General features: G+C 46.8%; 1 protein-coding gene across 1 annotated transcript in view; it reads right to left on the bottom strand.

Annotated features, from left to right (window-relative positions):
• Positions 1-633: 633 nt before the first annotated feature.
• The window catches only part of Catsper3 (cation channel sperm associated 3), a 26491-nt gene continuing 11320 nt past the window's right edge, over positions 634-15804 (bottom strand). Inside the window, exons 3-8 of the mRNA XM_031358241.1 lie at positions 10492-10731; positions 4393-4575; positions 3410-3550; positions 2931-3050; positions 1665-1819; positions 634-805 (exon numbers count right to left, since the gene is read on the bottom strand). Of these exons, the coding sequence (XP_031214101.1) occupies positions 718-805; positions 1665-1819; positions 2931-3050; positions 3410-3550; positions 4393-4575; positions 10492-10731 (927 nt within the window). The 3' untranslated portion in view covers positions 634-717. The remainder of the gene's footprint in view (positions 806-1664; positions 1820-2930; positions 3051-3409; positions 3551-4392; positions 4576-10491; positions 10732-15804) is intronic.

The following is a 15804-nucleotide window of genomic DNA, read 5'->3' as shown; positions in this document are numbered from 1 at the left end:
TCATGATTATGCACTTTCACCTCCAAGAGACGTTTGGACAGTAGGGGCACAGAAAATGCCGCCATGTTAAATACAAATCTTAACTAAGCACAGGCAGGAAAAGTCTGAAAGGTGAGCTACTGCTCTCGACTCCAAAAGGAGATAATCTAACATGGCCAGTAGGAGGCTCCCCTGGGCAGAAGTCCCCGATATAACCTTTCTGATCACATCACATGCCTTGGCAGAAACCTTGGGGAAATCAACATGGAGTTCCAAAGAAGGAACTCTCCAGTAGCAGGTCTCAGGCCCAGGCACCTGCCCACGTCAGCCTTCACAAGTCACCCTGACACCTGACACGTGTGTCAGCCCTCAGGCATCATCTGAAGGTCTGTGATGGGCAGCTGCTGGCTGTTGTTGGTCTGCGGCCCCCAAGCAGCCTCCTCAGGAGTTTGTGGGCCCTTGCTATTGGGCCCAGGGAGGCTGCAGGATATAGTCATTATCCAGGGCAAGTCTTGAACCTTAGTCTTCCCATAATGGTGCTTGTGCAGTGCACAGTCTGCAGTGTTGTAGGCCCTGGGAAACCAATTTTCATAAGCACTTATCCAGGCCTATCCCCCAAAGGTAGGGACTGCCAACATCAACCTTACAGCGAGCTTGAGAAACCACCCCTGAGGGCTTGTGTTTAATGGAACCACCATAGTCCTCAGGGCCATACACTCCCAGCTACCTGTAACTCATTCACAGGGAACTGGACGAGCTCTTTTTGGGCAAGTCTTCCAGCATCAGGCTCAGCACGTTCACGATCTCATAGTAGAGCTCCTGAAGCCTGGAGAACAGAGCAGGAGAGGGAAACATGAGAGGGAGGTAGGCTCCGTGCCACACCCCCCCACACACACACACACTATACAGTGGCACACTGAAGTCGCCATAGCCACAGGTGTATGTGGGCTGGGAGGAGAACAGAGGACTTCAAGCAGGTTGGAGTCCTGCATGCTGTCAGTCACTCAGCTGAGGGTCCCTGGCATTCTCGAAAACACATCTTCTGGGCTCCAAGCAGGAATGGGTACCGGTACCTAAACAGTACCTGGACTATTCTCAGACCCAACGTGGACATTCCCTGATCCCCAGTCTCTGAGGCTTCCAGAGGGATTTCACCCAGAAGTCAGGTGTATGACGGCTGCTCCTGCTCAGAAGTCCCTAAGTGTCCACAGCTCTTCATTGGCCAGGCAAAATCCCAACCAACTGACACTGAGACTACAACCTGCATCAGATAGCTCTCTCATTTTAACTGGCCCAGTGGCTCCTTGGGTAACAGGCAGGAAAGGGGCAGATTCTCATTCAGAGTCACATGGGAAGACAGTAGCAGAGCTAAGCTAGCATCCCCTGAGTCTGACTTACTACCCCATCCCTGCTCCCTGTCACCACCACATACACACTCCCTGCTCCCTGGGTCTCCCTGAGGGATAAAGGAGCTGATTACAACTAGATACAAATAAAAGAGGGCCAAGGAGGATCAGCAGAGCAGAGTCCCTTCTACCACAGACCCATGCACACAACAGCCCAGCATACATGGGATCCTGCACTCTCAGGAAGGCCTCCGTGCACCCGTCCTGCACCTTATTCAACAACCCCAGGGTCGACCACATGCCCTGACCTTGACGAAACTGTGAGGACCGGTAACTCACTTGCTGACAGTAGTGTCCTGGTTGTCCAGAGTACACAAGTAGACATCGATGAAGGCAAGGCTAGTACCGAAGTCATCCAGGACCATGGGGTCTGTGTGCCGCAGGGTCTTCCTGAAGTCCTCCACCATCTCAACGAAGTTCTCGCCTTCGGTTTTCTAGAAGCGGAAACAATGTAACACCAATGGGCAGCAGCAGCCAAGGAACATGGAGACCTGAGAACCACCATGGATCCCAAGAGTCACAAGTTCATCCTGACCACTGAGGGTGATGACGGAATCTCATTGGCCCCCATTCCTGCTGTGAGAACCATCATGGATCCCAAGAGTCACAAGTTCATCCTGACCACTGAGGGTGATGACGGAATCTCATTGGCCCCCATTCCTGCTGTGAGACCAAAGGAACTAGAGAATGTCTAAGGGTGAGTCCTCCAACCCTGAACAAATCTTGAACATAGCTAGCCTAGCAGGCATCTCTGATTCAGAAAAGAGGCCAAGGGGAGATGCTCTCATAGACAAGAGACCCAGCAGGACTCCCAAGTCAAACATGGGACAGGAAGGAAGAGTGCTGCCCATACGGGGGCAGTATGCTTGGGACTTCAGGTCCATTGAGCTTATTTTTGTCCTGGTTTTAGGAGTGTGGGGATATAAGAAAGCAATTCCCTGATAGAGCATCCTCATCCATATAGTGGCCTGGAGTTGAGCTGCCTGGTACCAGATGAGCCCTCAGTGATCCCGCCCAAAGGACCCCACAGTGGAGAACCATCCACTAAGTAGAGAACTTGAGAAATGCAGTATTCAGGGAGCTGGAGAGACAGTTCAGAGCTTAAGAGCACCAACTGCTCTTCTAGAGGCCCTGAGTTCAATTCCCAGCCATCACATGGTGGCTCACAACCATCTGTAATGGGTATCCGACGCCCTCTTCTACTGTGTCTGAAGACAGTGACAGTGTATCCACATATATGAAATAAAGTTTGGTGGGAGGGAGAGGGGTTGGAGCGAGTGGGGCTAGGGGAAAAATTTTTTAAAAAGAAAGAAAAAAATAAAGAAATGCAGTACTCACTCATCCAAATTATTCAGAGAAATACAAACACAGAAAGGAAAGCTTGGCTCTAGAGGCTATAGTCAAAAGCCTGCTTTACCTAAAGCTGGGCATACCTGAGCCCACCTGCCCTCTACTTGAGTGCAAAGACCTTCCTCCTGGGCATCGCATTAGCCCTAGCTGTCCCTCTATGTGTCTGGTGTGCTATCCTTCCAGAGTAGCCCCTACCTGTGTGTTCATCAGCCTGTTGACCTCCTCTTGCTGGCGTTTCAGGATTATTTGCTTCTCCTCCATAATCGCCAGGTTCCTCTCCAACGTTATATCCCGCTCAAACTTTTTGATGGAGTCCTAACAGGGCAGAATATACAAGTCATGATTGTGTTCCCTTTCTGTTTCAAGCCCTTCTCCTTGCCTAGCTTGCCCTGCTGCCCAAGCCTCACCCCACACAGGGCCAGCCCCCAACTCCAGCTGCTACCTGCAATGGTTTCTTAAGCTCCATTGGCCGGCTGCCCTCTATCATGAGTTGATGAACTTGTAGGGTTGGGTACCCATGAGGGAGGGCCATTTGGTTAGCTCTACATCACTTCATAAGGCACAATTCCAACTTGTCCAAGAAACCTGGCCCATACCTGCCACACCTAACCTGAGCCATGGGTACACATATGTATGAGCACACACACACACAAGCACACACTACACATCCTCACCTCTGTGTGCATGATCATCACACCCACAAACATGTTGAGGAAGATGAAGGAGGCAAGCAAGATGAAAAGGATGGTAAATGCCCGGCTTATAGTAAACTTCCGCTTGTCCAGCTCCTCCTGCAGGTTTGTCCAGCCATCAACCTGGTCAGGCAGGACAGAGTATACTGAACACCAAGGCCCCGCAAAGTAGGTTTTCATGCCACCTATGCCAGGGTAGCATTGACCCCACTGAGGTTGATTCAACCTCCACTCCAGGCCTTCCACATTTCCTCACCCACCGGCTATCCTCTTTACACAGAGACTCAGAAATGTAAGGTGCCAGTAGGTGGGAACCAGCACACCTATGGGAACCTCTTCTCTCGAGGTCTCCTATTTTCTCCTGAAAGGCATGGCCTATTTCCAGGTCCATCATCTTTGGAAAAAAAAATGTGTGTGTGTGTGTGTGTGTGTGTGTGTGTATGTGTGTGTGTATTTTAAATGTCTTTCTTTATATAATTCAAAAGTCTAGACCTTGCGACTTGGGCTTTGCTTATTCTGGGTGGATTTGTGACAGCTTTAGTTGTTTTTACTTAAAAAAAAAAGCAAGCTGTGTGCTGTGGGCTTTATTTATAACTTAAGGTTAATCCAAATTAAGTATCATTTGAGAAGGTTTTCAAGTTTTATTACCCTGTGCAACACATGGAGTGACTTGTAAAATCACGGAATTATAGACAGAAACAGAACCCACTGGCTTCTGATCAGTCCTAGCAAGCTAAGTCCTAGCTCCTCTGTACCCAAGAAATCAGCACCTGAATGCGGAGAAGCCCAGAGAGACCCAGTCGGTCCACTCGCTTGCCCTTCCTGGACACGCCCTTCACATCCCGCCATACCAGGGTTCCCAAGCACGGTACCGTGGCCCCAGAGAGGCCCAGTCTGTCCACTCGCTTGCCCTTCCTGGACACGCCCTTCACATCCCGCCATACCAGGGTTCCCAAGCACGGTACCGTGGCCAAACTGAAGAGGGTAAAGAAGGCTGCAGCCAGGTTCCCCCAGTTTTCCAGGTCGCCTCTATCTGTCATGCCAAACAGGCAGAATCCCAGGATCGCGAACACAAACATGAGGAGGAAGAGCAGCGTCAGCACAGAAGCCACAGTGTAGACGGTCTCCCCCACAGCAATGATGAGCGTCTGCAAGGCAGGGATACCGTGGGCTGCTGGGTAACCCTACTCCAGAACACACAGGCCCATCCTCCACAGCTCACGGCTTTCCTCAGGACCTCGAAGTATGCCTGGCACATAGTAGATGTTAATTAAATAAGTATCAGCAGAATGAATGAATGAATGAATGAATGAATGAATGAGTGAGTGAGTGATCATGATTAGGCCCAGACTGAAAGCTGCACCAGTCTCACAGTGCCATCCATCTTGTGTCATGGGCAAACTGTACACATTGTGTCGGGTTGGGGTCACCTCTCCCTCAGCCCCACTGACCTCGCTGCTTGAATCCAGTCTGACTCTGGTTATCCCTGGATATTGTATTTGGGCTGCTCAGGTAAGAGCTCATCCTAAATGTTCATTCCCCCAAGTCTAGGAGGAATAGGGACACCACCATGTCCCTGAGGATAGGGAGAGCCAAGAGGAAATGGCTCCACACTTTTTCTGGGCCTCACCTCACAGGCCCATCCTATGGCCCGAATCTCCCTCCTATAAAACAGGTAACTACCCTCCCTTCCCTTGCCCATCCCTGGAGAGCCAAATACATTTATTGTTCAGTTACCATGTCTTGAGATTTTCACTGAGTAAGTGCTTTACGAACATGGAGCTACTGGGAATGTTTTCATAGACTGTGGGGGTTTAAATTAGAATGGCCAGGCCTGGTGGTGCATGGCTTTAGTCCTAGCACTCTGGAGGGAGATCTCTGAGAGTTCAAGATGAACTTGAGAAATCCTGTCTCAAAACAAACAAACAAACAAAAACCTCTTTTGAAAGGATTAGAAGGATTAGGAGGTATGGCCTTGCTAGAGAAGTATTTCACTGGGGATGGGCTTTGAGGTTTCAAAAGCCCAAGCCAGGCACTGTCTCTCTTTCCGCCTGTAGATCAGGATGCAGCCCTCAACCATTTCTCCAGTACCAGTGCTGTTGCCATGTTCTCCACCATGATCATAACAGACTAGCCCTCTGAGACTGTAAGCAAACCCCCAGTTCAATGGTTTCTTTTTATAAGAGTTGCCTCGGTCATGGTGTCTCTTCATAACAATAAAACATTGACTAAGACAGAAGTTGGTGCCAGGCAGTGGTGGTGTACTCCTTTAATCCCAGCACTTGGAAGGCAAAGGTAGGTGGATATCTGAGTTCAAGGCCAGCCTGGTCTACACAGCAAGTCCTAGGACAGCCAAGGCTACACAAAGAAATCTTGTCTCAGGAAAAAAAAAAAAGTTGGTATCAGGGATTGGGGTACTGTCTTGACAGGCCTGACCATACTAGTTTATGTGGGAATATGGAAGATTTTGGGGCTTTGGATTGGAAAAATGGTTGGATGCATTAAGTGGGGCTTTATGGGCAATCCTACTAAGATAATGGAAGACAGTGCTGAGAGCAATTGGAACTATGGGGGAAAGAATATTAATAAGTGGCCTAAAACACATTATTTTAATATTTTGGCCAAGAAACCATATTAGCCTTTGTCCTAATATTCTGACTGAGGGTAAATTAAAAAGGGAGGGTAAAGTAGAGGGGAATGGGGCGGTTGGATTAATGGCATTGACAGAGGAGATTCCAAGATAGTCTGTTATCAAGTGTGTTTATGGTTACTAGCAATCATTCTTCTGAAGATATGTAATGAAAAGCAGCAGATGGGGGGAGGAGAAATACAAAATGCATAATCTGAAGAATAAAAGGAGTACCAGGAGGTGTAATGGAGCTGAGTCTGGTACTCAAGGCGATAAAAATTTTAAAGAAAAGCCTGATGCCAAATGGAATAAAGGAGTGGTAAGACCCTGGCTAGCTAAGCCTCTAACCTGTGAAAAGAAAAGAAAAGCTTTGGCAGTGAAGGAAACCATTGAAAACAAGAAGCTGAGGGGCTGGAGAGATGGCTCAGTAGTTAAGAATACTGACTGTTGCTGGGCAGTGGTGGTGCACGCCTTTAATCCCAGCACTTGGGAGGCAGAGACAGGTGGATTTCTGAGTTCGAGGCCAGCCTGGTCTACAGAGTAAGTTCCAGGACAGCCAGGGCTATACAGAGAAACCCTGTCTCGAAAAACCAAAAAAAAAAAAAAAAAAGAACACTGACTGTCTTTCCAGAGGTCTTGAGTTCAATTCCCAGCAACCACATGGTAGCTCATAACCATCTGTAATGGGATCTGCTGCCCTCTTCTGGTGTGTCTGAAGACAGCTACAGTGTACTCATATACATGTAATAAATACATCTTTTAAAAAAGGAAAACAAACTGATAAAGTGTATTTGAACAAGGGGGGCATGCTCCAGCCCCAGCAGGCAGCAGAGCTTGGCAGCTTCAGCCGCATGGTTCTGTGTTTAGAGTCAAGGCTACAAGAAAGGGTATTGGAGTCTTCCTCCTCAGCCAAGGAAAGCTGCTGAGGTCAGGCATTGTGTCAGAAGTATCCCTGCGTGGAGTCCCAGAGAGGTCATTGTGTGAAGAAAGGCCACTGAAGATGAAGCCTGGATTGCCTTAGAGACTCCAAGATGTTAGAGATGCCAGAGCCACGGTACCTGCTAAGAAGAGCTGTTAACAGGGTGTAGAACCAGCCCAAGAGAGAAAACAGTGCTGCAGTCAACAAAGCTGAAAGGAGTTGGTGACTTTAAGAACCTTTTGACACTAGACATGGAAATGCAGAGTTTGGAGTTTGTCCCGCTGGTTTTCTGTCTCGCTTTGGTCCAGTATTTCCTCACTCTGCTCTTTTTGCTTTCTTTTGGAATGCTGATTATATCCTGTGTCGCTGCAAGTAGGTGACCTGCCCTTTCATTTTGATTTTACTGAGAGTATAGAGTTAAGAGTTTGCCATGAGTCTCAGAAGAGACATTGAACTTCGGACTTTTAAACAATGTTGAGCCAGGCAGTGGTGGCACATGCCTTTAATCCCAGCACTTGGGAGGCAGAGGTGGGCAGATTTCTGAATTTGAGGCCAGCCTGGTCTACAGAGAGTTCCAGAACAGCCAGGACTACTCAGAGAAACCCTGTCTTAAAAGACAAAAACAAAACAAAACAAAACAAAAAACAATGTTGAGACTGTGATGGACTATTAGGACTTTTGAAGTTGGGCTGAATACATCTTTGCATTTTAATACAGTTACAAGCCTATGGAAACAGGAAGGGATAGGTAGTAGTTTGAATAAGAAAGCCCCCCCCCCATAAGTTCATATATTTGAAAGCTAAGTCACCAGGAAGAGAAACTCTTTGAATGGATTAGAAGGATCAGGAGGTGTGGCTTTGTTGGAGAAAGTAAAGCCCACATGAGGAAGTCTCTCTTTTTGCCTAAAGATCAGAGGTAGCTCTGAGCTACTTCTCCAGTACCATGCCTGCTGTACCTATTGCAATGCTCCTGCCTTGATAATGAACTAACCCTCTGAAACTGTCAGCCACCCACCAATTAAATGCTTCCTTTTATAAGTATTGCCTTGGTCATGGTGTCTTTTCACATCAGTAGAACAATGGCTAAGACATAATTTCAAGCAGTAGGCTAGTATTAGGATGAAGGGTCACAGACTTAGAGAAGCAGTTCGTTCTGGTCACAGCACAATACAATGACAGAGTAAGGAATGATTAGTAAACTCTCTCCCCCCATGCCACCACCTCCAAACACCAGTGCCCCTGAGCACAGTGACCCTTAAGACTGGCTTAGCACTAGGAAGGCATCTTGGAGCTGAATACAGAGGGGGGAGGGCTGGAGCAGGGGGGTATTCCAGGCAGTAGAAAGATCAACTCAGAGAAATATGCTGCTCTACATCCCCCTGGGGAATAAGACTAGTGCTTCCAGAGTCATTCTGAAAGAACTAGGGAATTTTATCTCCTTGCTAGGCAGAGACAGGACTTTCTCATGCTATTATGAACTGCTTCTCACAGGCTCATGCCCATGGCCTTGATAACTGGCTGATTGGCTTTTTGGAAGTGGCCAGATCCTAAGATCGTCACACATCCCTTCCTTCAAGTATGCATTATAGCACCTGGCTCTAGCCTACAAACAAGGTGTTTGAAGCAAAAACTCATTGAGACTTGATGTTCCCTTAGAGCATTTCCTCTGGTGCTGAGGTGTTCTGCTGTCTCAGCTGGGTGGGATCCCTTGCAAGAACCCAGTCAAAGGCTGAAAGTAGCAGGCATAAAGAGCTATAGACAAGTCCATAACTACTTAGGTCATGTGTCTTAGTTAAGGTTTTACTGCTGTGAACAGACACCATGACCAAGGCAGTCTTATAAAGGGCAACGTTTAATTGTGGCTGGCTTACTGGTTCAGAGGTTCAGTCCATTATCATCAAGGTGGGACATGGCAACATCCAGGCAGGCATGGTGCAGGAGGAGCTGAGAGTTCTACATCTTCATCTGAAGACTGCTAGCAGAACACTGACTTCCAGGCAGCTAGGATGAGGGTCTTATAGCCCACACCCATGGTGACACACCTACTCCAACAGGGTCACACCTTCTAATAGTGCCACTCCCTGGGCCAAGCATATATAAACCATCACATCATCCAACAAGCTTTAAGAGGGAAGAGTCAAAGATGACACCTGAGTTGGCCTGGCAACTGAATGGGATTAGGGGGATAGACACCTCGACTAGCCAGCAAAGGCTGGAGGAAGAACCAAGGTCCAGAGATTTAAGTGTAAGTGTGAGCTTGTAGGTGAGACACACGTCTGAGGAAGGGATGAAACTTTCAAATGGCACTGTGTCTGCAGGTCAGAATCCTAGAAAATAGAAAATATCACTCAGGGAGGAGACGACAAAAGAACAGCAAAGGCAATGCCAACAAAACCAAGCAATGGCCCGGCCAGGAAAATCCACATTGAGAAGGCAGCCTGGAGAAACTGAGGCAAACAGCCACAAAGGAGTGACAAGAGACTGCCAGCAACCTCGGAGAGGCTAGTCATCTGAGAGAAAGGGGTCGGGGGAAGAAAGCAAGCCAAAGGTGAGAAACAAGGAAGTAGGAAGAGGAAGTACAGACACTGACCTGGAACTGGAGAAGAGTGAGGCCTGGGCCCACACATATACATACACAGGCATCTGATTACATGCATGTAAGGAACGGGTGTCTGTGGGTGTGTGCCAGGGAGAGAGCTTACATTTAGGGGCCAAGCACACCCTGCCTGTTCTGAAATGTTCTGAAGAATGCCCCACCATCTTGGCAACTCAGAAAGATGGTGGGAATGGCACCTTCAGAGTGGCCTTACCAAAACAATGAGACTTTGCCCATTAAGAAAGAAATGGCAGCCAGTGGCCAAAGCCATCTAAACCCTGGCAAATCCTGGCACACAGCTCACAGCACCGTTAAGAAAGCCAGCACCGATAGGAAGAAAGGCTCAGATTGGCCTGTATGGCCAGATACAGCGTTCAGATCTCAGCCCTGACCTTTTATTAAAGTTTTTTTGTTGTTGTTGTTTTGCCTATTTGTATGTATGTGCGCTGTATGTATGTCTGGTGTCCATGGAAATCAGAAGAGGGCCCTAGAACTGGAGTTACAGAAGGTTGTGAGATGCCATGTACGGCCTGGGAACTGAACCTGGGCCCCCTGTAAGAGCATCTTTGCTCTTAACCACTGCAGCATCTCTCTAGACCCCAGCCTTGACATTTAGTTGCTGAGTGACCTTGTGCCTCAGTTTATTCATCTTTAGAATGAAGCTAATCACACCTTCCTCATCATTTTCAAGACGGAGATAATACTGGTCAAGTTTAACCAGTCACACAGTCAAACTAGTTAACAGGAAGGTAACACTCAAGTTATTATTTCTCAGAAAGCTTCCCATAACACGTGCAAATGCATGCACTCCCACACTCGGTGCACACTCACTCTTGTGCATGCGTACACGCATGCGTGTGCACACACACACACACGCATGCGTGTGCACACACACACACACACACACACCCCAGCACTCACCCTGATGCCCCTACTGTAGGAGATGAGCTTGAGGATTCGTAGAGACTGGATGCCATCAGCAAAGTGGAGGTACGCAAAATGATTTCCCTTGATCTTGCGGAGGATATAGGGTATGGTGATAATAATGAGAATGATCACATCCAGTATGTTATAGCCATCCTTCCAGTATGAAATGGGGTCCACATAGACCTTCATGAGGAACTCGCAGGTGTAGACACTGACAAAGAAAATCTCTGAAGTCTGCAGGGGTTACAGGAGTCAGAGGTCAAAACAAACGCAGAGTCCCATAGCTCTGGCCCTCTCCCTGCTGAGGCTGCCCCATCAGATGTGGAGAAACCCAGAGACTCTGGCTCTCCTAAGGAGCCTGGTTCTTTTCCCTTTCTGACTCTCCCTTGTCTATGGCTCTAAGCCCAGAGCTAGGTTTCCCTTAGATGCAAGGACTGCTTGTAGCTGACCAGCTGACTGTAAATGGCTATATATACAGGTCCCGGTCAATATTCGATATAACAGGCCACCTGACATAAATATTCCCTAAGAGAAAGTTCCAAGATTCTCTGGCCATCCTGAATGGGGTAAAATACACAAATATCGCTTTTAGGATATTAGATAACAGACAAATATCTAGCTGCATTTATGATCATTGCCATCATCATAAACAAAGATCGGTTAAGTAAAGTCACCTGTTTTTGAACTAGCGTCAGCTGTTTTCTGTTTTTTTAGAAGCCACTCTTATCGGATGTGAACCAGTCTACTTCGAATGCTTCTCCCTCACCTACAGCTCCAGTGGCTTTCTCCTCGCCAGCAGGTCCTTTTAGAAGCATCTAAGACTTTTCTCTGCATCAAAATTCATTTGTCATCTTTACAATCACCTAAAATTCACTCACTCGGGACTGAAAAGACCATACAACCATGTGCCAAGCAAGCCCAGTTTTAGGTAGGGGAAATGAATGAGTAGAGTGGATTCCCAGTCTGTCAGGGAATTTTGAGCAGAGGCATGATAGGATCTCAACCCCTGCAGAGTGCGGGGACTTACGGGGAGCTGGCAAGAGCAGCTCTGGAGTCAGTGAGGGTGATAGTCAACCAGGAAAGGGGTGTGAGAAGTCTTCGGCCAGGGAGGGTGGGTTTGCCATTGACACGAGGAGAGAGAGTCAAGAAGCCCCAAGCTTCAAACAGAGCCACTGGGTAAGCGCAGGGATGAGCTCAGGGTACAGTAAAGAGGCGCATTTTTGGAAAAGCTCAACTTGGCAACGGCTATTATCCTTTTCAGCTGTTTGCATTGTCTCCTAATGGCCTGAGAGTTCGTAGCCAAGTTCATGACCCCAGCTGCATGCGCTTTCCCTGCTTGGCCCTGGGCTCATCTACCTTTGAGCTTGGAGGTTGACCTAGCTCCATGAGATGACCGGTCTGTGGGGGGGCCCAGATGCCTATGTATCTGGTAACCAAAAGAGTTTATGCGTCCAGAATTAGAGGAGCCCATGTAAAACTTTCAGTCCAGACTAGCCTGGTTTTCAGGGCTTGGGGGCATCGAATTCAAGCTTCCGATGTAATCACTTCTGGTCAGCAAGGTTATGTGATGGATGTTCCAAGTTTTTTTTTTTACTCTTACTGAGAGTCGGTTTTGTAAATTCTTTCCTAAAGAATTGTTTTCAGATGTACTGGCATCAAATTATCAGATTCCCCTCTTTAAGTTAGGTTTTGCAGTTCCTTTTTATCCCGTTCACGTAGCCTGTGCACACGTGTGTACAAGGCCACCGACTGGTGTCGCGGTGTTACGTGAGGAGGTCAGAGAAGAACTTGCAAAAGCCAGCTCACTCCTTCCACCATGTGGGTCCCCGGGATCAAACTCAGGTTGCGAGACTCGGCAGCTGGTGCCTGTACCCACTGAGCCATCCTGCCTGCCAAATTCTCAGATTTTGAAATACCTACCCTGTCTATGCTCTCCCTTGTTTTTTTGTTTGTTTGTTTGTTTGTTTGTTTTTTTAAGATTTATTTATTCATTTTATGTGTATGAGTACACTGTAGCTGTACAGATGGCCGTGAGCTATTATGTGACTTCTGGGAATTGAACTCAGGACGGCCCCGCTCGCTCCTGCGTATACTGTAGCTGTCTTCAGATGCACCAGAAGAGGGCGTCAGATCTCATTACAGGTGGTTGTGAGCCACCATGTGGTTGCTGGGATCCGAACTCAGGACCTTCAGAAGAGCAGTCAGTGCTCTTACCCGCTGAGCCATCTTGCCAGCCCCCTCCCTTGTTTTTTATTATCGCACGAAGAAAGTCATTCTAACTACGTTTAAGAGTCCAACTCCAGGCTTTGTTGTTCTTCCCTCGTGCTTATTGTTGGGTCTGGTTTCCATTTCACTGCTTTCTGCTTTTAGTTTTCCCGTTTCCTCCTGGTTTTGATTTCCTTTTATTCTATCACTCTTCCTCTACCATTGCAGCTCATTACTTTCTTTCTTCTCTTCCTCTTCCCACCCCTATCCCCCTCCTCCTTCTCTTCTTTTTCTTTCTAAATGTTGGGGATCAAACCCATGACTCATGCATACTCAAGATGACCTCCACTCCCAAGGTACAGTGCCAGTCCCCTATTAGGTCATTATTATTAGTGTGTGTATACATGGTGTATATATACGTCTGTGTGTACATGCATGCACATACATGTGTGTGTTTGTGTGTGAGCCTGCGTATGTGTGTGTGCTTGGAGTGTGTGAGCATGTGTGTACGTGTATATGCATGTGTATGTGTATGCTTGTGTATGTGTGTGTACATGTATGTGTAGGCACATACATGTTTGTCATGGCTCACATGTGAACATCAGAGGGCAACCTTCAAGAGCCTGGATCTTTCCTTCTCTTCTGAGGCAAAGTCTCCCTTGTTTCTACCGTGCTGCAAATTCCAGGCCGTCCTGAGAGCTGCAGCCAAATCCCTTCTGTCTCCACCTGCCTTCCCCAGTGATCACAGCTCATGGTCTCTCAAGAATGGACAAGGGTCTGGGCTCAGCAAAGTCACAAACGCTTGTCTCCCATTTTCCTTGGTTTTAGAAGAGCCATCCTAATGAGTGTGACATCACGTGTCACTGTGGTTTTGATTGGTAATTCCTTAGTAGCTGGTGATGGTGAGACTCTTGTACTTACTGGCCATGTGCCTGCTCTTCTTTAAGAAACAGCTCCTCAGATATTCTACTGGTCAAGTCCCTCATACAGCTTTGATGCTAGTGTTGTTAAACTGTGGAAGTCCTTTATATTATATATAATTAAATAGTTTTATATACTATATATATATATATAAGTAAATATATATGTACACATACATATATATTTAAGTTGAGTTTATTGGGCTTGGGGGAGTGTTAAGTTTTGTTTTGTTTTTTTTTATAGACCAAGTCTCATTGAAGGCTGGCCTCAAACTCTCTATGCAGTCAATGATGTCCTTAATGACCTTAAACTTCTTCTCCTCCCACCTTTTTGTCCTGAATGCTGGGCTTACAGGCACACACCACCCTGAATGCTAGGCTTACAGGCACACACCACCCTGAATGCTGGGCTTACAGGCACACACCACCCTGAATGCTGGGCTTACAGGCACACACCACCCTGAATGCTGGGCTTACAGGCACACACCACCCTGAATGCTGGGCTTACAGGCACACACCACCCTGAATGCTGGGCTTACAGGCACACACCACCCTGAATGCTGGGCTTACAGGCACACACCACCCTGAATGCTGGGCTTACAGGCACACACCTGTACGTGTTTGGTGACCTTAGAAGTCAGAAGAGGGCATCAGATCCCCTGGAACTGGAGTTACAGGTGGTTGTGAACTAAGTGCTGGGAACCAAACCCTAATCCTCTGGAAAAGCAAAAGGTGCTCTTAACCATGGAGCAACCTCTCCAGCTCCTACAAGGCCTTTTATTGGTAAGGGGCTTCCCCTCAGTGCCTAACTTGTTAAATGGTTTTAGTTTGCTTGTTTTGTTATAAAATGCTGACTTCATCTTAAGTCAGCTTGTCAGTCTGCACATTGTCCTTCCTTTATCTAATCTGCCTGTGTACAATTATCTATCTCGTATTCCTCTCTAGTCTCCTTCCCCTCTGTAAGGTTGCTAGTAATGACTCAATTTTCACTCCTGAAAGCAATTTGAATTTGTGTTCAAAATAGCTACAATTTTATCAATTTTGTTTGCCTTTTCAAAGCACTAACTTTTAATTTTATTTCCCTCTAGCCTTTAAGAAACCCCTCCACTCATTTGGGTTTACTCTTCTTTTTCTATTTACTTGAGACAGAGCTCTCAGCTCTGGGCTCTTTTCTGACATGAGAACTCACAGCCAGGAGCTTTCTAAGGGCACTGCTTTCATGGCGTCTGACACAGTCATGTGTTGACGTTTTTTACTCTCCCAGAATATGTTCCATTTCCCTGTGCTTTCTTCTTTGACCCATTGCTTTAAAAATGTGTTGATTTATACATATTTGAAACTTGTCTAGTTTACTTTTTTTTAATCTTCTTACAGATACATTGTATATTAAATGCAGTTGCCCCTCTGCCTTGCTCCCCAACTCTTCCTTCATTAACCCTCTTTGTTCCTCTAGGAACCTCAGTTCTACCATAATCTATTCATAAATCATTTGTTGTGAATACATAAAATCTAGGAAGCACAGACAAAAGAACACACACAACGTTTCTTTCTGAGACTAGCTAACTTGACCTAATGCTATTGTCCCCAATTACATCCATTTTCCTATGAAGAATACAATTTCATTCTTTATACAGAATGAACCTCACTGTGCAGATGCACATTTTCCGATCCCTTCCTCCACTGTTGGGTGCTATAACTCAGTTATTACTAATAGTGCCATACTAAACAGCAATATGTAAGTATCTCCTTGATATAACGGTGTGTCCTTTGGGTAACCACCAGGAGTGATTCAGCAGAGCCTTGCAGTAGACCTGTTTCTAGTTTTGAGAACTCCATCCTGATCTCCGTAGAGGTTGGACTAAGTTTACATTCCTACCGGCTTTGTCTAAGAGTTCTCTTTTGTCCACATCCATACCAGCATTTAGTGTTTGTCCATAAAGGGCAAAGGCGGATGCTGGATCCCTCAGAGCTGGTTCCGGGCATCAGTGGGACCCTTGGACTGTTATATAGTTGCTAGGATCTGAACACTGGTCATGACGATTATACAGCAAGGGCTCTCAACTGCTAAGATAGCCCCTTGTTTGTTTTCTTAGTAACTACCATTCTGATAGGAGCAAGATGGAATCTCACTGTAGTAGCCTTTGTAAAGATTTGTTTTATGTATCTCTGTGTGTGTGTGTGT

Source organism: Mastomys coucha, unplaced genomic scaffold (genome assembly GCF_008632895.1).
Source record: "Mastomys coucha isolate ucsf_1 unplaced genomic scaffold, UCSF_Mcou_1 pScaffold7, whole genome shotgun sequence".
NCBI classification, from domain to species: domain Eukaryota; kingdom Metazoa; phylum Chordata; class Mammalia; order Rodentia; family Muridae; genus Mastomys; species Mastomys coucha.
This window is presented reverse-complemented; position numbering and strand designations above follow the sequence as displayed.